At 47.3% G+C, this 21468-nt stretch overlaps 1 protein-coding gene across 1 annotated transcript in view; it reads left to right on the top strand.

Moving 5' to 3' along the window:
• ARAP1 (ArfGAP with RhoGAP domain, ankyrin repeat and PH domain 1) overlaps nt 1–21468 on the top strand; it is a 407404-nt gene that overhangs the window by 340345 nt on the left and 45591 nt on the right. Inside the window, exons 15-22 of the mRNA XM_075593271.1 lie at nt 2673–2807; nt 8081–8216; nt 11538–11640; nt 13005–13197; nt 14919–14964; nt 16394–16557; nt 18150–18359; nt 20655–20760. Coding sequence (XP_075449386.1) covers nt 2673–2807; nt 8081–8216; nt 11538–11640; nt 13005–13197; nt 14919–14964; nt 16394–16557; nt 18150–18359; nt 20655–20760 — 1093 coding nt within the window. The remainder of the gene's footprint in view (nt 1–2672; nt 2808–8080; nt 8217–11537; nt 11641–13004; nt 13198–14918; nt 14965–16393; nt 16558–18149; nt 18360–20654; nt 20761–21468) is intronic.

Genomic DNA, 21468 nt, shown 5'->3' with positions numbered 1-21468 from the left:
TCCACAATGCCCACTCAACTGATAGGAATGTATATGAAGATGCCACACCCGTTAATGTTCCAAAAGCAGTATATTATTGCATTTATTTTCTGATGTGTACAAACAGAGCACACACAAAGTTAACTACTGCTCAGCAAATAAAAATGCCACTTATTATTATTGTTGTTTGTTCTTGTATAACGCTGCTAGTTTTTATGTAGCGCTTAACAGAGACATTTTGCAGGCACAGGTACCTGCACTGTAGAGCTTACAATCTATAATTTTGGTGCCTGAGGCACAGGGAGATAAAGTGACTTGCCCAAGGTCTCAAGGAGCCGACGCCAGGAATTGAACCAAGTTCCCCTGAGTCACACTCAGTGCCAGTCAGTCGTTACTCACTGAGCCGCTCCTTCTCCACTTGTGAGCACATGCTCATGTCTCAGACAGGTCTGCAACCCTGCCTTGCCCCATTATCTCTAAGCCTACAATGTTGCCACTGCAGCCAGGGATTCTGGGTAATGACATGCAAATAAGCATTGTTAACAATTTTGGGGATTTTCTATCGAGATTTTGAAAATAGTAGGGCCCCTATGTATTATTCAAACTGCGTTGTGTCATTGTATCAGGGCGCTGTGCCCCAGGAGTGCAAGTTAGAGATTTGTGTACTGACTGTAGGATGAGTTTAAGGTGGAGAAAGTCAAGGCAATATTATATTCCAGATTGAGAGGCCTCATTAATCACTGCTCCTAAGAGATTTTTGTCAACCTTAACAAATAAGATCGGCGCGGTTTTATAAAGATCCCAGAGTTACCAGTTTATCCAAATGAAAAGTTATGCTGCGTGTTATGGCGCAAACTGCAGATGCATCTGTGTACCCCTGCAAGGCCCAAACTTACTAAACAGCGCTAAGTCCTACTCGAGGGTTGGCACTATTTGCCAAGACGTTGTAGGAAAAAATGAAAATGGCAAGACAAATAAGATGCAATCTATTTTTTTTTATGCATGGGAAAAAAAAATGATGCATGATTTATGTTTCTTTTCCTTGCATGATATATGTGTTTCATGTTACTTCCGTGTTGCAGTCTTCATTTTCTTCCTACACTGGCGACACATTTAATTGCACTGCGGCCAGATCCGCAAGCCGGGAGATTTCCCGGCTTGCTAGTGGCCGCCCCTCGGCGTGCCGCGCGTCATAGACGCGCGGTCACGCGTCTTCGGGAGCGTGCGCCCCCTGCACGCGCGTCCAGGGGCTCCCCGAGGGAGCCCTGGTGTCCCGCGATCGCGGGACAGCGGCAGGGGGTTCCGGGGGACCCGGCGGACCCGGCAGCGGGAGGGAGAGCGCCCCGATCGGAGGGCGCTCTTCCGCTGCTTCGGCGCGCGCCCGTCACACTCGGGCGCGCGCCAGGCTACTGCTGCGGCACAGAACGGGCAAATGCTCGAATAAACTGTGCCGCAGCAGTACATCGCCCTCCGCCCACATGCGGCATTTATCTCCTGTCTTGTTTCGTTCTGACTTGGGCACCTCTACCTTACTAAGAAGCGATCGTGACCAGTGTCTGTATTCTTGCTGCTGTATTTTTATAAAAGAATATTAAAAAAGCGCAAGGTCCATGCACTAAGTGTCTTGCGCTTTTTTTCTTTTCTTTTGTTTCTATAGTTCTTTCCGGACCTGAGGGTTAGATCCGGTTCAAAGAAGCAGCACTACTCTTATATGGACTGGTTTGGACACTATGATTTGATTGATATTGGACCTATATGAACGTATATATGTATTAAAGGTTTTCATAATTTGAGGTAATAATACTTCAATTTTATTGCATATTATATATTTATTGTATGCATAGGTAAGAGCGCCAGCTGAATTGTTTTTATTATTTAAATCTTAGAGGATTTTACACCATAAGAAAGATTCTTTTATCCTTAGGAACTGTCAGCACTTATTGTGTTTTTTGTGCTGTATTTTTATAGCGTGGGGCGATGCAGGACAGATCCTTTTGGGAGTAGGACTCATTCAGATTTTAAAGCAGCAGTCATTTTTAAGCCTTCCTTCACCATTTGTTGTTTACCCATGATGGGAGCCAGGGGGGGGGGGCACCGTTACGTCATCTGTTGCAGCTTCCTATTGGCCCACACAATGCAGGGGGATTTAAAAATCAGCGATACATCTACCAGTGAGCATCTTTGGAACCGGGAGGGGTCCCTGGAACTGAAAATAAGGAGGTTCAGACCCGAGGGTACCTTGGTCACCATTCTGTTGAAAAAAAAGGCCAGGTGAAGAGGGGGTTACTGCTCCTTTATCAGGCCTATAATAACATGTGCACTGTGTATCCCCTCTGTGTCAGAGTTGATAATATCCTACTCTGCCGTTGTATCTGTAGCTGACATCACTCAGTGGTCAAAGGGGCAAAAAAAAGTAATGTTGCTATGTCTTTAATTAAAAGAGTTCTACTGTATGTTTATTGAACATTGGGGTAACGTTCTTTGGGTTGTGTTTGAGAATTAGATATGAAGCGGATTAGAAGTGTTTATTTTTCTGTTGAAAACACAATGAAACTGTAATTGTGTAAATAAAATAATAGTCCCTGCTAGTAATATTATACTTTGCCTAATGGTTTTGACTATTAACTATTGGCTCATTTACAGTATATGGGAGGGATAAGATCTATAAAGGCTCTGTCTCCCTCTCCCGGCAGAGATCCCCCGCCCTGACTTGGGGAACCATATGGAGAAGCAGTATTACGTTACCCGTCCCTCCATCACACACAACGGCTTCCTATACAAGACTGCATCTACGAACAAGCCCATCACCGAGAGGAAACCTAGGGAAGGTATGTCTGTGTCCAGGAAAATAACTGCGCCTCCACTACATTTGATTTGATGAGAAGCTATGAGCATGAGCATGTTTTGGAAATCATTTCTACCTTACTTACTGTACTTAGTTACAACACGTACTGTATAGTGATGGAACATTGTGCTTGGAAGACATTACCCATCTTCTACGTCTGTGGGAAGACCACGGGCCTCTCAAACAGAAATTACCCTACAATCCCCTCTGTGCTGACCAGTTTGCCACATAACTTTAAATCTTTCCTCTCTAAGAATATGGCTAAGCCTTGGATAATTTACCCTTTTAGCTTAACATCTCTACATCTTTGTGGTCGCTTTGACATTTTTCTTACCCACCACAGTGTACCGTACAGTATGTAGGGCAGCGTACAGTATATGCAGTCCCAAAAAGTGTGTGTATAATGCAATATCTATATCTATATTTTTGAAAATGTTGTATGTCTGTCCCAAAGGCCAATCTGATAAGGCCAATCTGATTGGTCAGTTGGTCTGTCACTCACCCTCTGGCCAATCAGATTGGTCCGTGGACCAGCCCCGCACGCCTCATTGGTCACACTCACCCGCCGCCAAAACAGTTACCAACGCTGCCCGCTCCTCGGTGCCGCCGCCGCCTCTCCTCTCCCCACATTCCCCGCCACCACACCCACACCAAACCCCAGCCTCTGCACCGCTACCCACACTGCCTGCTCCTCTGCGCCACATCCTCACCTCTCCCCACATTCCCCCCACACTCACACCAAACCCCAGCCTCTGCACCGCTACCCACGCTGCCCGCTCCTCACCTCTCCCCACATTCCCCCCACACCCACACCAAACCCCAGCCTCTGCACCGCTACCCACACTGCCTGCTCCTCTGCGCCACATCCTCACCTCTCCCCACATTCCCCCCACACTCACACCAAACCCCAGCCTCTGCACCGCAACCCACGCTGCCCGCTCCTCACCTCTCCCCACATTCCCCCCACACCCACACCAAACCCCAGCCTCTGCACCGCTACCCACGCTGCCCGCTCCTCACCTCTCTGCACATTCCCTCCACACCAAACCCCAGCCTCTGCACCGCTACCCAAGCCGGGAGCGCGAGCAGGTATCAACAACCACCCCCCACCCCCCCTTTGTGACAGGGCAGAGGGGGGGAGGGGGCACACAAAAACAACAACAAACTGACTGACACACGAACTGCAACACGAACTGCCTGTTTGAAACACACACACACAATGACTGACACACAAACACAGACTGACAAACACACACACTGACTGACGCGCACACACACACACACACACACACACACACACACACACACACACACACACACACACACACACACACACACACACACACACACTGACTGACGCACACACACTGACTGACGCGCACACACACAGACTGACGCGAACACACACACACACACTGACTGACGCGCACACACACACTGACTGACGCGCGCGCACACACACACTGAGTGACGCGCGCACACACACACACACAGACTGACAAACATACACACTGACTGACGCGAACACACAAACACACAGACTGACGCGCACACACAGACTGGCGCGCACGCACACAAACACACACACTGACGCGGAGACACTGACTGACACACACACACTGACTGACACACACACACACACACTGACTGAAGCACACACACACACACACACACACACACACACACACACACACACACACACACACACACACACACACACACACACACACACACACACTGACTTACGCGCACACACACACTGACTGACGCGCACACAGACACACTGACTGACGCGCGCGCACACAGACACACTGACTGACGCGCGCGCACACACACACACTGACTGACGCGCGCGCACACACACACACTGACTGACGCGCGCGCACACACACTGAGTGACGCGCGCGCACACACACTGACTGACGCGCGCGCACACACACTGACTGACGCGCGCGCACACACACACTGAGTGACGCGCGCGCACACATACACTGACTGACGTGCGCGCACACACACTGACTGACGCGCGCACACACTGACTGACGCGCGCGCACACACTGACTGACGCGCGTACACACACACCCACTGACTGACGCGCACACACACACCCACTGACTGACGCACACTGACGCACACACACACACACACACACACTTACTGACGCACACACACACACACACTGACTGACGCACACACACACTGACTGATGCGCGCGCACACACACACTGACGCGCGTGCACACACACTGACTGACGTGCGCACACACACACTGACTGATGCGGCACACACTGACTGACGCGCGCGCACACAGTTACTGACGCGCACACACACACTGTCTGACACGCGCACACACACACTGCCGCGCGCACACAGACCCACTGACTGACGCGCGCACGCACACACCCACTGACTGATGCGCGTGCACACACACTGACTGACGTGCGCACACACACACTGACTGACGCGCGCACACAATGACTGACGTGTGCACACACAGTTACTGACGCGCACGCGCGCACACACACTGTCTGACGCGCGCGCACACACACACTGACTGACGCGCACGCACACAGACCCACTGACTGATGCACGCACACCCACACCCACTGACTGACGCGCACACACACCCACTGACTGACGCGCACACACACACCCACTGACTGACGCACACTGAAGCACACACTGACTGACACGCACACACACACACACTGACTGACGCACACACACACACCCACTGACTGACACGCACACACACACACACACACACACACACACTGACTGATGCGCACACACACACTGACGCGCACACACAGACTGGCGCGTACACACACCCACCCACGCACACACACACGCACACACACATTGACTGACGAGCACACACACACACTGACTGACGAGCACACACACACACTGACTGACACGCACACACACACTGACTGATGCGCACACATACACACAACGACTGACGCGCACACACACAGACTGGCGCATGCACACACCCACTGACTGGCGCGCGCACACACTCACTGACTGACGCACACACACACACACACACACACACTGACTGATGCACACACACTAACGCATGCGCGCACACACACACTGACGCGCGCGCACACACCCAATGACTGACACACACACACTGACTGACGCGCGCACACACACACACTGACTGACGCGCGCACACACACACACTGACTGACACGCACGCACACACACACACACTGCATGAAACTGTAAAGGAGGGGGGAACAGAGCTGGAAAGGGGTCGGGGGATCGGACTGGTAAGGGGGGGGGAAGCTGGATTGATGGGAACGGGGGACTAACAGAGAGGGGGAGACAGGGGAAGAGAGGGGGTAGACAGGGGAAGAGAGAGAGAGAGGGAGGGGGGAGACAGGGAAAGAGATAGGGGGGAGGAGAGAGAGGAGCAGGAACATTACATCCCGGGCAACGCTGGGTCTCTCAGCTGGTATATATATATATATATATATATATATAGCTGATCCCTGTTATAACGCGGTGCTCGGGATCCACATAATGAGACCGCGTTATAACCGAGATCGCGGGGGGAAAATGGCTGCCGCAATCAGGGGTTCAATAGTTTTAAAATGTTCAAAAAGTGTGTTTAAAAATAAAAAACAAATGTTATAATATAGTCCACAAATGTTAGGACATACAAGAAGTCCAATGTTACTCACAACGTCCTTAATTAATATGAGGGGCCACCGATTAGTAAAGTTAGTTGTATGAAGGGTTGAATCCGAATGCAAGACAGCGTGTTCTTAGATGAACCAAATCCTCACTAAAAATAGAGAAGCACACGCTCCATAGTGTAAAACAATGTAATCGCTTATACGGGTAATAAGAGCAAAGAAGAAAAGCACTCACAAACGTGATATTACGAAGAGAGGGAAGTGCTGTCGTAGCGTCTGACTTCATCGGGTAAAACACTTTCAAGTGTTTCCAACTGACTGCCCCATCTAGTGTCACAACATGTTGCCCCCCCCCCCAGAAAAACATCCTCTCGCAGCAAATCCCTTAAGAAGTCACATTACATGACGAAACGTGTTGGGTTGTCCCTGATAGGACATCTATTGGTGCCACCTACTCGTTGTGAAGCTGGAAGGGGCGGAGCTTACTCACGGACATTAGCGTATTTCCCGTTAGGCCTAGGTCTAGGGCGGCAAAATTTTGGGGCGGCAAAATTGTCCGTCCCCATATACTTTTGCCGCACTCTCAGGCCTGATGGGAAGATATTTTATCTGTTGCGGCCGGCTCCTTACCTGCTGCCCTCCTCCTCCTTCTGAACCGCAGCGTCAAATGACGCAGCGGACGTCACCAACGTGACGTCACGGCGTCTCGTTGCTATGGCAACATGACATTGCAGAGTCGAATGATGACATGACTTGACAATGCGGTTCAGAAGGAGGAGGAGGGCAGCAGGTAAGGAGGCGGCCGCAACAGTTGTGCCTAGGGGCTGCGGATTTTGAAATCTGGCGCTGCTCACGGGGATTGGTCTATTGGGAACAATGACTATCGAGTTACCTGATCAGGACGCACCTCCCACTCTAAAGCTCCACACTGAATCCTCCAATATCCTTATCCAAGACGCGTCGGCTGGACACCCCGAGTCTAAACTCGTTCAAAGCGATTTTTTATATTCCGCTTGTGAGTGCATCTCTTTTTAGCTCTTATTATATGAGCGATTAAATTGTTTTCGCTATGATCTGGAATTTTTTACGTGCAATACTGTAGTGAAAGCTGCATATCTTTGTGTTGTATCGTTATGGAGTGAGAACTTTCCTACAAATTGTCGAAACGCATTGTTGTCCCAGCATTGCATCCTTCTCTTAAGTTTGAACTACAGGATAGGCAACTGCAAAAGTACCAGGATGGTTTCAAGTCTGATAAACTGTCTCTGGATGGCATCAGGTTCACCTGGAATTAAGTGTGATGGCATCCCGCCTCACTTCAAGCACTGTGTGTGTGTGTGTGTGTGTGCGTGTGTATGTGTGTATAATATATATCAAACAGTAAGCCACTGTGAGTGCTCGTTTGCGTGTCGTTACCCAGAATCCCTTGCCGCAGTGGAAGCATGGTATGCTAAGAGATAATAGGGAAAGGCAGAGTGGCAGCCTGTCTGACACATATGAAGGTGCTCACAAGTGGTATTTTTATTTGCTATAGATGTGTGCATACAAACACTATATATACATATATTCTCTAAGTGTTGCATTTTCTTCCTCTGTCCCGCAGAGTTTAGCCGGCGCTGGTGTGTGCTGAACGATAACGTACTCGGCTACTACGAGAGCGATCGCAGTTCTGTTCCCAACAGGGAGATCAAGATGGAGGAGATTGTATGTGTTGCAGTCAGTCCTCTGGAGACCCACGGGTGAGATTATTTATATTTTTACATTTATTTCATATATTCAATCGGCACTTCCGATAAATGTAGGGTTATGCATTTGGCAAACAAGAATAAACAGGCGATTTACAATGGAACTTTTTCAGGTTGGACTAAAGTCGTGAGTGGAGTACCTCAGGGATCGGTACTGGGACCCCTGCTTTTTAACTTGTTTATTAATGACCTTGAGGTTGGCATCGAGAGCAAAGTCTCCATCTTTGCTGATGATACTAAATTGTGTAAGGTAATAGAATCAGAGCAGGATGTAATTTCTCTCGAGAAGGACTTGGAGAGACTGGAAACTTAAGCAAGTAAACAGCAGACGAGGTTTAATACAGATAAATGTAAGGTTATGGATTTGTGAAAACTAGAGTAAACAGGCAATTTGCAAATTAAATGGGGATAAATTAGGGGAATTGTTGATGGAGAAGGATTTAGGAGTGCTTATAGACAGCAGGCTTTGCAATAGTGCCCAAAGTCATGCAGTAGCTGCAAAGGCAAACCAGATCTTATCTTGCATCAAACAGGCAATGGATGGAAGGGAAGTATACATAATGATGCCCCCTTACAAAGCATTATTAAGACCACACCTTGAATATGGAGTACAAGTGAGGACCACTCCTTAGAAAAGACATTATGGAACTAGAGAGAGTGCAGAGAAGAGCCACCAAATTAATAAAGGGGATGGATGATCTAACTTATGAGGAGAGGCTAGCTAAATTAGATTTGTTTACATTAGAAAAGAGGTGTCTAAGAGGGGATATGATAACTATATACAAATATATTCGGGGACAGTACAAAGAGCTTTCAAAAGAACTAGTCATCCCACGGGCAGTACAAAGGACTCAGGGTCATCCCTTAAGGTTGGAGGAAAGGAGGTTTCACCAGCAACAAAGGAAAGGGTTCTTTACAGTAAGGGCAGTATACAGGGATATACCAAATAAGTAAACATGGGAAGGATGTTGATCCAGGGAGTAATATGATTGCCAATATTTGGAGTCAGGAACAAATTTATGTTTACCCTTATGACATATAATTAGATGATATTTCACTGGGGTTTTTTGTTTGCATTTCTCTGGATCAAAATACTGTAAGTACAAATATAGGATAAAGTATCTATCATCTAAATTTAGCATACGTTTAACTTGATGGACGCATGTCTTTTTTTCAACTTCATCTACTATGTAACTATGTAACTATCCTTAAACTTAAAACAGTGTAAAAATTGTGAAAAAATAACAATGACCAAAATCTAAAAAAAATTGATGAAGTGTGCAAGTGTCAAAATTATGAACAATATGTAGATGAAAAATACACTAATGCTATACGTAGAAAAATAAAGAATACTAAAAATATAAAACACATTAATAATGTAAATTAGTGAAAAAATCAATACAAAAATATAAAGATTGAAGAGAGAGGATTACATAACAGTATATGTAATGAAACCATCAGTCCATCTAAATAAATGCCCCAAAATGAACAGACCTTTCAAACTTTACCTAAGACTAGTAAAACGTCCCAAATCAGTTCCAAGTTTCCACTTGGAATCTGTATAGGGTGCTCGGAGTTCCCCTGGGTTATCCCCATCTCATATAGTGCCAAAAAAACAAAAAAAAAACAAAGAGGAGCACCCGCTCCCATAGCACAATTAATTCCTCACAATGGCAGAGGCTTTAAAACACAATGATATAATAGGGTCCAGTATCGGAGTGTCTTATGGGGCAGAGAAGCTGTTTGTCGTTCCATTCTCCCATGTCTAGCTCTGCCCTCTTAAAGTCAGATGTTGTGCGTCACTGTAGTGACATCAGAAACCCAACGCGTTTTGTTGTCCGTAGTAACAACCCACATATCCACATAACTCTGTTAGTTAATGCAGGAATTTAACAATACGTTCATTAGGAGAGAGAGATCCTTTTAGCATATATCCCAGGTATCTCTCACTCTCCTCCCAAACTCACATTGCATGGTCTGGTTGGAAATAACGCCGCCTTTAGGTAAGACAGGTGTACCCCGAAGCCGTGCCTATGCTAATGAGATTACCAATGGGCGTTATTTTTGCATATAATTAGCTTTGTGGATTCGCTTTATCCTCAGAGAATATAACGTCCGTTACTGATTTTGATAACATGACGTTATGAGCCCGGACTTAACGGAGCTCTGTCTTTCTCCCACTATCTTTCCATCTTTAATTACCTTAATTCTCGTCTCTCCCTCTCTACACCTTTCGTTCTCTCCCTGCATCATCTTTACTTTCTCCAGTTTTCTCTCTCTTTCCTTCTATCTCTCACTAAGTTTCTCCGGTTCTCTCCCTCTCCATCTTTTTCACCTCTCTCTTTCTCAGTCTCTCTCCCTCTCCATCTCTCTCTCCTCTCTCTTTCTCAGTCTCCCTCTCCATCTCTCTCCCCTCTCTTTCTCAGTCTCTCTCCATCTCTCTCCCCTCTCTTTCTCAGTCTCTCTCCATCTCTCTCCCCTCTCTTTCTCAGTCTTTCTCCATCTCTCTCCCCTCTCTTTCTCCATCTCTCTCCCCTCTCTTTCTCAGTCTCCCTCCCTCTCTCTTTCCCCTCTCTTTCTCAGTCTCTCTCCCTCTCCATCTCTCTCTCCCCTCTCTTCCTTAGTCTCCTTCCCTCCCTCCCCTCTCTTTCTCAGTCTCCCTCCCTCTCTCTCTCCCCTCTCTTTCTCAGTCTCCCTCCCTCTCTCTCTCCCCTCTCTTTCTCAGTCTCTCTCCATCTCTCTCTTCCCCAGTCTCCTTCCCTCTCTCCCCTCTCTTTCTCAGTCTCCCTCCCTCTCTCCCCTCTCTTTCTCAGTCTCCCTCCCTCTCTCTCTCCCCCTCTCTTTCTCAGTCTCCCTCCCTCTCTCTCTCCCCTCTTTCTCAGTCTCTCTCCCTCTCCATCTCTCTCCCCTCTCTTTCTCAGTCTCTCTCCATCTCTCTCTACCCTCTCTTTTTCAGTCTCCCTCCCTCTCTCTCCCCTCTCTTTCTCAGTCTCTCTCCCTCTCCATCTCTCTCTCCCCTCTCTTTCTCAGTCTCCCTCCCTCTCCATCTCTCTCTCCCCTCTCTTCCTCAGTCTCCCTCCCTCTCCATCTCTCTCTCCCCTCTCTTTCTCAGTCCACCTCCCTCTCCATCTCTCTCTCCCCTCTCTTTCTCAGTCTCTCTCCATCTCTCTCTCCCCTCTCTTCCTCAGTCTCTCTCCCCCTCCATCTCTCTCCCCTCTCTTTCTCAGTCTCTCTCCACGTCTCTCACTCTCTCCCCTCTCTTTCTCAGTCTCTCTCCGCGTCTCTCACTCTCTCCCCTCTCCTCCTCCCTGGCAGATTTGAGAACACATTCGAGGTGTACACGGAGTCCGAGAGGCTGTACCTGTTTGGAGTGGACAGTCCCGGGGAGGCCAAGGAATGGGTTAAATCCATCGCCAAGGTAACGTCACCCAGCCATGTCACTTCCTGTACACAGGGGAGAGAGGCCTCTGATCCTGGTATTGCCCGATTATCACACTCACTCCCTTACACTTTAATAGGGACATCTGCTTAATGGTCAGGGTCACCTTATGGCACGTTGGCCCTCATAAGGAAGTCAGTGGCTTTAGGGCTTTTGGCAGTGATCTTCTGGCTAAAGTACAGTACAGGTCTCTGAAGTGGGTGTGCTCGGGTTTATTACTCATGTTCAGCCGCTGTATGTATGTATGTCATTGAGCACCATCCTTGGAAGCAGTTTTTAAACTATAACGTATACTATAAGCAAAGAATAATTTATGGATACTAGGAAACAGCGTTCCTAGTGCACCGTGCTCAGCTGTAGGGAGTCTCTATCAGATCATACCTTGACGATTTCGTGCCAATTGTAGAAGACGTCATTAACCAGCTGGAGGCTGGGGAAATCCTATATCAGCTGCGGTAGCTACAGTCTGCAAATATTCTCGTTGATAAAGGGCGACGGCCTGAAACGCGTTCGAGATTTTTAACCTATCCCATGCCATGATGTCTACCATGGAATAAAGGACTTTTATACCGGTATCTAGCCCCCTCATTGCTGCATTGCTATGCTCCGTTTTCTTCCGTGAGGATATCCTGTTGTAAGCAAAGAATAAGGTTTTAATGTTTGTATTAGCTTGTTTTTACACACACACACACACACACACACACACACACACACACACACACACACACACACACACACACACACACACACACACACACACACACACACACACACACACACACACACACACGTCATTAGGGCTCTTATAATGGGTTAATTCCTCAGTACAAGGGGATAGGGTCTCCTCAGTAGGACCAGGCCTCTCTTAGCTATAGGCACTGGCTTCAGGGTAGTCTATAAATAGCAGTGGTTGTGTTAACTAGGAACAACTAAGGTGTTGGGAGAGCAGAGGTGCCTGAGTTCATTGTCCGGAGGCAGCCAGGCCGTGGGACATGTATAGTCGCTAGAGGTAGCGGGTATAGGAGTACGGGGGAGCTGATGAGCTGAATCCCAGGCTCCACCAGCACTCCCGAACCCTGGGAGGTCATCCTATACACCTAAGAACTGTGCTCCTGGGCTGCCAGAGTTGGTACTGACTGACCAGGTGATATCCCGTTATGGTTAACAAGTTATTCAATAAGCCCTGAAATGGAATAACTGCCCATTGGTTGTAGGAGAAATGCAGTTGAAGCATCTCATACTCTCACACAATTGTAGAACGAAGTACACACAGGCCAGAGAGGCGAGGTTCAGTAGCCCAGTTGGAGGGTATGCTGTACATCTCCATTCTTCCTCCCTCCCAGTGCTTTCTGCCACCCACGGCGGAGGATCTGCTGAACCACGACTTTGAGCGGATTGGCAGGCTGCAGTACAAAGGGAGACGGAGCCTTGAGCCTGTGGAAGGCTGGTTCTGTCTCTGTGACAACACCCTCTACGCTTACTTCGAGGACAGCGAGACTGAGGAGGCGATCCACCTGAAGAAGCTTTCTGAACTCTGTACGTGTGGGGTAACAATCGTCGCTTAACCTTCCTGCTGTCAACAACTAGACATGAGCGAGTCTGTGTTTTTGTAATATTTTTTTCTTCCCTGGGTTGTAAGCGGTGCTGGACTCTCTGGCAGCAAAAGAGTTAATCCCAAGCTCAGTTCATTTTTAGACTGGTTCCCAAACCTCTCCCCAGGTCCCTGAACCAGAGCAGGTGTGTGAGAAGAAAATCCTCTCATAGGCAAGTTAGGTGCGTTCACCTGCCTGCAGAAGCACTGACTATTCCCGTCCTCAGCCTACTGTATTGAAGTGTAATTGTAAGTTTCTTACACTTCAAACAGGTATGTTTTTCACCACAAACTCTGCAGGGTGTAACTCCCACATATATCCCAAGTTTAACTCCCCCATATAAACATTCAGCCTTTCTCTTCTTTTTAAGTACTGATGGTAGTGACATGTTTAAGGGTTACATGTAGGTGAACAGAATGTGTGTGTTAATTTAATTTCTGACTGGCACCAGCTGTATGGAGGTAGGTGGCCCCTCCTCCCAGAGCTCACCCCTCCCCACCTTTTTAACTTGGGAGGTTCTCTCATTTTTCTGTATGGTCAAAACCCACTGAGGTTGCTTCCCCTCATACAGAGGTAAAAGGAAGGGTTCGCAGTTTAGTGTTAGGATCTGCACATTTGGTTATACAGTACCTTGACGTTGGTATGCAGGCTTATGACGCTTTGGCCATAGGGTTTAACTAAATAATCAAGAAAATGTTATTATTGAAGTATTTGTACTTGATACTTATTACCATATATGTTTTGTCAATTGGATGCAGCATTGGGCTCCCCTGTCTTTTGTTGTTACATGTGGGGGATTTGAAACCTTTTTTAATCAAAATCTGATATTTTTTAAATCATTATGTCAGATCAGGTCACAGGTCAGATTTTCAGGATATCCCTGCTTCAGGTGGCTCTATCAGTCCCTGCTTCAGCACAGGTGGCTCAGTCTTCAACTGAGCCACCTGTGCTGAAGCAGGGACATCCTTTAAACCTGACCTGTTGGGGTGTTTTGAGGACTGGAATTGAGAACTCCTGATATAGGATGTGGGAATATCTCGCCCCATTTAGACTTTGAGAATGGTTACCCTTGATTGACATAACGATGTAGCGAAGGTTGCTGGTCGCGCTGGCACGTGGCGGTGAGATAGTCTGTGTTATTCTGCGCTTTCACCGCTGTGGGGAAACTGGGGATCTGCGTTAACGCGGTGGGCTGTGTTATCAGCGGGAGCAATAAAGTCTGCTACATCTGCGTTGCAAATGAATCTACATTCCTCCTTTACTAAATAGTGAGGTGACACTGTGTGCTCATTTGCATGTCATTACCCAGAATCCCTGGCTGCAGTAGAATCACTGTGCGATAACGGGGAGAGGCAGGGTTGCAGACCTGTCTGAGACATGAATACGCTCACAAGTGGTATTTTTATTTGTTGTATGCAATAAGGTGGAGGTTTTTTTTACCCACCATAACGTATTTGATGTGTGGCTAAATAGTTGCAAAATATCTTAATACCTTGATTCCGAGAGGCTCCACCTGAACATGCTGTGTGTTCTGATACTGGCGGCCCCTTAGCAGTCATCTTTAGTTGATATTGTACGTGGCTTCTGTAGACACCCTCACGTGAGCAGTGACGGTGTTTACTGCATGTGACGGAGCTGGTAATAGTACGTTTCTTTCCTTCACAGCCATTCGAGGAGAAAAGGAAGCCCTTGTCCTGGTGGAGAAAGGGAGGTGAGTGAGCAGAAGGTCGTCGTGTTTTTATGATTAGCCGTTTGCCTTTCCAAGGTAGATAAAAAGGTAACTGTATGGGCTACAATGTGTACATATGGCAACATGTGGCATCCCTCCTTGTAACTGTTACAACTTAGAACTACAACAGCAATGCTGCCCTCTATAGCACAGAAGGGGTAACACAAGGTGGCTGACCTTTTAATCGTTAAACACGTGCGTTACGTGTTTTTTTTTTTCTTCCAATGCCCCCCCCAAAAAAACAACAAATGCAGAGATTTAATAAAAATAAAACACTCGCAATTTGAATCCTTATTTACAGGATGTGACAGATCTTTGGGTGCTACATAGGAAGAAGCTGGCTAGTGGGGGGCCGCTGACTTTGAAATCAGTGAACCAGGTTTCAATCCCGCTGACGGCTACTAGTGATTGTAACTCTCCGAGACTTCTGTGCCTATCCCACAAATGTATCGAATGTGCCTTTACCACGTTTTCAGGGACGCTGTGCCATGAATCCACTACCCCTTCTGTGAAGAGGTACCCCCTCACATTCCCCCTGTGGTACCCCCCTCTAGCTTTAGCAGTGCCGTAGACTTCCACTCAGGGTTATTTTGATGAGGGAACAGAATCCCAGCATCTCTTTTAGGCATCAACAAGAAACTGCATATAGTCACAGAGTGACTATGTAATGATTAGGAATGGGTCTGCAATATGGACTAGAGGTGGGTCATTGTTTTTTCACCAAGTTTCTTTATTTAAAGCTAGACTATTGATTTGTAGTTTAGATATCAAATATAGGACAGAGAGACTCCCTTATGTGCTGCACTGAGGAAGCACCACAACTCGGGTTTAAAACAAACTTTATTAGAACTTATTAGTAAAAAAATGTTAGTGCTGGAGTTGACGCAAAGTGTGGAGCAAAATATAGTAAAAACAATTAAAACAGGCTTGTCACTTCCTCCCTGCTAGCACCACCCCTCAGCTACCTATGTGTTGGGGTTTCTTCATACTATACGTCATTGACACCAATACCCTCCTGAGCGTCCGAGCAGGGTACACACCCCCTAGGGGGACCCGCCCACTTTCATTTGAGTTTAGATATCAGTTGATTTTCTTTGTTTAGGGTTTTGGCACCTTTTGCCCTACGACAACGCCATAGCTGCCACTAAGTATTTTCACCAATTGTGAAAATAGGAACGGTGGCAGCTATTGTAGGCCTGGGGGAAAGAATTGATAAGAGCATACTAATAGCAGAGGAGGGCTGGGATTTGCAGTGGGGCCGATGTAGTGACCAGTCCAGCATATCTATGACATAAGATGAATCTTGGCTTCCCATTTCTCAGAGCGCTGTAAATTAGACGCCTTATTGGTTAATACATTTGGGAAGCTGTTCCCTCGGTGCATCTTACCCACATGTTTGCGATCCCCCTAGGAGAATTTACATCCTGGGGGAGAGGAAGCTGGATTTCTCGGGCTGGGTCACCGCAGTCCAGAAGGCGGGCAGCACCTCGGAGGATACGTTATCAGGGCAGCAGCTGACCGATTCGGATGTTCCTGTCCTCGTGCACAAATGCATTGGATATATAACAACGTTCGGTAAAGTATCCTGTGCCCTTCAGCAGATTTGTAGCTTCTAGCAAAAAAATGAAAAGATATATCATTAAGTATTAGGGGTCTTCCTGATAAGTAGGTTCATTGCCATTTTTGTGATACATGTATTGAACCAATGCAATCGTTTTCTATAGATAGTTTCTAGTCCAGGGGGGGGGGGCTCAACTCCAGTCCTGAATCCCCCCCCCCCCCCCATCTCAGGTTTCCAGGGTATCCCAGCTTCAGCACAGGTGGCTCATGAGCCTCTGATTGAGCCACCTGTGCTGAAGCAGGGACTGATTGAGCCACCTATGGGTTTTAATGTACTACTGAGAATCCTTTGGTTTCTACAGCAGGTTCTGGCATACCTCTTTTGGAGCCCAGCAGTGGAATAGCATTTGCAACAAATTATCACAAACAGGAAAGTGTTGCAGTGTTCCCAACAGGAGACTGTGTCTGATGTGCAAGCTGTAACAATAGACATTACCCTCAGTAATATAAGGATATATTGTAGCTGTTGCTCTCCCCTGACCGAAGGATTGATTCAGCTGCAGCCATTAATTTAGCTGGATATTCACCGATCAATCACAGGAGAACGGATTGATCGACAGTTTAGGTCATTCGTTTTCATTAAAGATAATCAAATGCTGCATATAATTAAAAGGTGCTTGGCATATACTGTACAGGCATACCCCGCATTAACGTACGCAATGGGACCGCAGCATGTATATAAAGCGAAAATGTACTTAAAAGTGAAGCACTACCTTTTCCCCACTTATCGATGCATGTACTGTACTGCAATCGTCCTATACGTGCATAACTGATGTAAATAACGCATGTGTAACAGGCTCTATAGTCTCCCCACTTGCGCACAGCTTCGGTACAGGTAGGGAGCCGGTTTTGCTGTTCAGGACGTGATGACAGGCGCATGCGAGAGCTGCCGTTTGCCTATTGGGCGATATGTCCTTACTCGCGAGTGTACTTAAAGTGAGTGTCCTTAAACCGGGGTATGCCAGTACTGAGTGTGAGGGAGTTCTACATGTAAGGGGCAGTGAGGGAACGGGGTTTAAGGCGAGAGAGAGAGCAATAGAGGTAAAAGGGGTGGAAAGGCGCCCATAATGGGTAATAATAATAGCATGTTCTTGTATAGCTCTGCTAGGTTTACGCAGAACTTTACAGAGAAATTTTGCAGGCACAGGTCCCTGCCCCATGGAGCTTACAATCTATATTTTTGGTGCCTGAGGTACAGGGAGATAAAGTGACTTGCCCAAGGTCACAAGGAGTTGACACAGGGAATTGAACCAGGTTCCCCTGCTTCAAACTCAGTGCCAGTCAGTGTCTTTACTCACTGAGCCACTCCCTCTAGAGCGCAGGAGATGAGCAGAGCAGAACGAGAGATTAGAGCTGATATGTAGGAAGAAGCAGATGAGTAGGGAACTTTGGAGGTCTGAAGGAGAAATTTGATACAGAGCATGCTACATATGAGAGGTTATCTAATAGTAAGGCTATTTTGTGGGGTAGCTCAGGGAAACTGATCAGCCAGTGCGACCATCTTTGTTTATATATACTGTATATACTGAGTGTTGTTGTCCATGCAGGACTAGGGTCCGAGGGGATCTACAGGAAGAGCGGGCAGACCTCTAAGACCACAAGCCTGCTCGAGGCCCTGAGGAAGGACGCCCGCAGTGTCATTTTCAAGGAGGAGGAGCACGAGGTGGACAGTGTTTCCAACACCTTGAAGAGATTCTTCAGGGACATTGGGGAGGGGATCTTCACAAAGTACTACCACGACTGGCTGAACGTGACAGGTGAGGGGACTTCCAAGGAAACACTGGGGCTTCTGCAAACTAAACAATTGCTTTGGGCTTGAACAAATTCAGATGCTTCCTATTCATTCTGAGGCATCAAGGTCAAAAGCTTCCTATTCATTTTGAGACATCGATGTCAAAAGCTTCCTATTCATTCAGAGGCATAGAGGACCAGTACTTTTACACCAAAATCTCTGGGATCACTAGCACCAGGCGGGACAAAGTTGTAGAATAAAAGGAGGTTTATTCTGGCAAGCCAGCAGACAAGACAAAATACACAATAACAGGATACAATACCAACTGGGGACCTGGGGAGCACACTCTAGCCTCGCAAGGTGCAGGGCCCTGCTTCGAGTATGCTTGCCCTTTCTGCTTCTCGTCAAGGATGTCAGAGTGCTGAACACACAGCTGCCACTCTGACATGTGTCCCCAGCTGATCACCGTCAAACTCCAAACTTACTCTCCACTCTGACAGCTGTTCTGTTCGGCAGCGCCCCCTACATAGCCCTCGGTGGCTATCCTGTACATGGGGAAGGGGCTGCTGACCAACCAGAGCACAGATTGAGATGGTGCTACCAATGCCAGAGGAGGGGGAGTGCAGATACCGCACCGTGGTGACAGAGCTGCTGGGAACTGGGGAATTCGAACTAGCCTATGGGAACCGTGCCTATGGGGCTACTACCCGGCAACAGCTCCCCCTGGCCAGCCCTATACATCCCGCTGGGTTGGTGCCTCAGAGTCTGCAGGGACAAAGGCGCTGAAAGCCCATCCCCGGACCTGATTGTCCGCCCTTCCCCACTCATTCAATGTCTCAGCACCTCGCCGCTCCCATCCTTTGTCTCAATCCTTATTTCTATGCAGGCAACTCGGCTGATTAAATCCCGGAGTCTGTCCCCATAGAAATGAACACATGTAATCCACAAAACACGCATGCTGGCTGGGGGAAAATACAATGATATCGGGAGCACAAGTGCTATATGTTATTTACAAGATCCAACATCATTATCCCCCCAATATGTATTTCCATTTACAAAACCACAGTTTTGAGGCTTTTCCCCTTAAAGGGTCCAAAACCTCCAAACTGTAGCCGCCATGCCTGCGGACATAGTTAGCTAAAAACACCCCGTCTTAGCGGTAGCTAATCGGGGACATAACATATAAACTGTGGCCGCTCTGCAAGTGGGCAGAGGAGGCCAAAAACACACGGTTTTAGGGATATCTAGCCGGGCTTCACCTTTATTACGTGAGGCCAGCTACCCCCTACCGTCACAGCTTCCTATTCATTCTGAGGCATAGAGGTCAAAAGCTTCCTATTCATTCTGAGGCATAGAGGTCAAAAGCTTCCTATTCATTCTGAGGCATAGAGATCAAAAGCTTTTCTATTCATTCTGAGGCATAGAGATCAAAAGCTTCCTATTCATTCTGAGGCATAGAGATCAAAAGCTTCCTATTCATTCTGAGGCATCGAGGTCAAAAGCTTCCTATTCATTCTGAGGCATCGAGATCAAAAGCTTCCTATTCATTCTGAGGCATCGAGGTCAAAAGCTTCCTATTCATTCTGAGGCATAGAGATCAAAAGCTTCCTATTCATTCTGAGGCATAGAGATCAAAAGCTTCCTATTCATTCTGAGGCATAGAGATCAAAAGCTTCCTATTCATTCTGAGGCATAGAGGTCAGACACATTCTAGTATAATTTAATTGCTCTGTTGCCCGCAACCCTCAAATCTTCTCATTTGGTTCCTACAAGCAGCAGGATCACCCCTCTCCCCCCCCCCCCATCTCTTATTTTCTTACCTTAGTGGAACAGGGGGATCCCGCTGAATAAAACCAAGACCTATGTAAAAATGGCTGCTAAACTCTCACTTAGTGACATAAATAGACTTCAAAGAACTTCATCTGAGAAGCTCAAGATAGAACAGCGTCTTGGATAGGGCTCTGTGCAGTCTGCATGGCTAAAAGCTCTGTACTGCCTGGTGTAGTGGAAAAAGTGAGATAACATAGCAGAAGTTCCCATGCGGACGCTGTACTGCAGGCTTTGTGCCTTTGGAAATAAAATTAAGATTAAACAAAATGAAGGATTGGTGCGCTGGAGAAACGCTGAAATAACAGACACTCTGCAGTGGTTTATATATTAAACATCACAGCCACCGGACTACTTTTGACCATTAACGTCAGAGGAGCCTTTCGGGCATTGCCACTCTGCGGGCACTGAAGGGGTTAATGCCACTTGCGCCTGTGCATTGGTGAGCAGCGAGTTTCCCCGCTTATTGCCGTCTCCCTTGTTTTTTTTGCAGCGACTGAGGACGAGTCGGTGAGAATCCGGCAGTACCAGGAGCTGCTGGAGATCCTCCCTCCGGTGAACAGAGCCACGTTGAATGCACTAATCAGCCACTTGTACTTGTAAGGAACGCCTGACCTTCAGCACCTCTTTCTGTGCTTTCTGTAGATGCGAGCGCTCGTTCTGCGTGTGTGGGTCAGACATGGGATGCAGGAAGAATGGGGGGACTTCTCTGTTTTGTTTTGCAGAAGCTGTGATAATATCACACTGCTGGGGGTCCCCTTTGTAATGCTATGTTTCCCCTCAACTTTGCAGCTGTATTTCTTCTCAGTTAGCTATGAGTCCCTACCGAACCGGTACTGATAGCTGAGAATATTGTGTGCCGGTGAAATATATGTTCAGCAATAAGTGGGAGGTGATCCAACGCTCCCAGTGTACAGTATTACAGCTCTTTCCACACTAAGTGGCACTGCAGCTTAAATGATGATGAGAACCGAAGGCTCCAGGAAAGGTGCTCATCTCCTTGCTGTTCATGAGGGTCTCTTAGCTGCTTCCTTAGACCCCCCACCAGCTCCCATACACAAACTAATCCCCTGAGTAAAGGAAATGGATCAGCACTCAACAGTACATCAAGTACAAAACTAAATAACGAATCATGTAACCAAAGCCAGTTTGTAAGCAGCTGGGTAGCTGCTATTTAATACAAGCAAATCTAGGATGCGCTAAATACAAGTTTTGATAAGGTCTAAACAACATGTACAATAATAAAACTAAGGTGCAGCATGAATACAGAAACTGTTCCCAGTTCCAACGATGATGTTTTCAGGAAA

Source organism: Ascaphus truei, chromosome 3 (assembly GCF_040206685.1).
Source record: "Ascaphus truei isolate aAscTru1 chromosome 3, aAscTru1.hap1, whole genome shotgun sequence".
Taxonomy (NCBI): Eukaryota; Metazoa; Chordata; class Amphibia; order Anura; family Ascaphidae; genus Ascaphus; species Ascaphus truei.
This window is presented reverse-complemented; position numbering and strand designations above follow the sequence as displayed.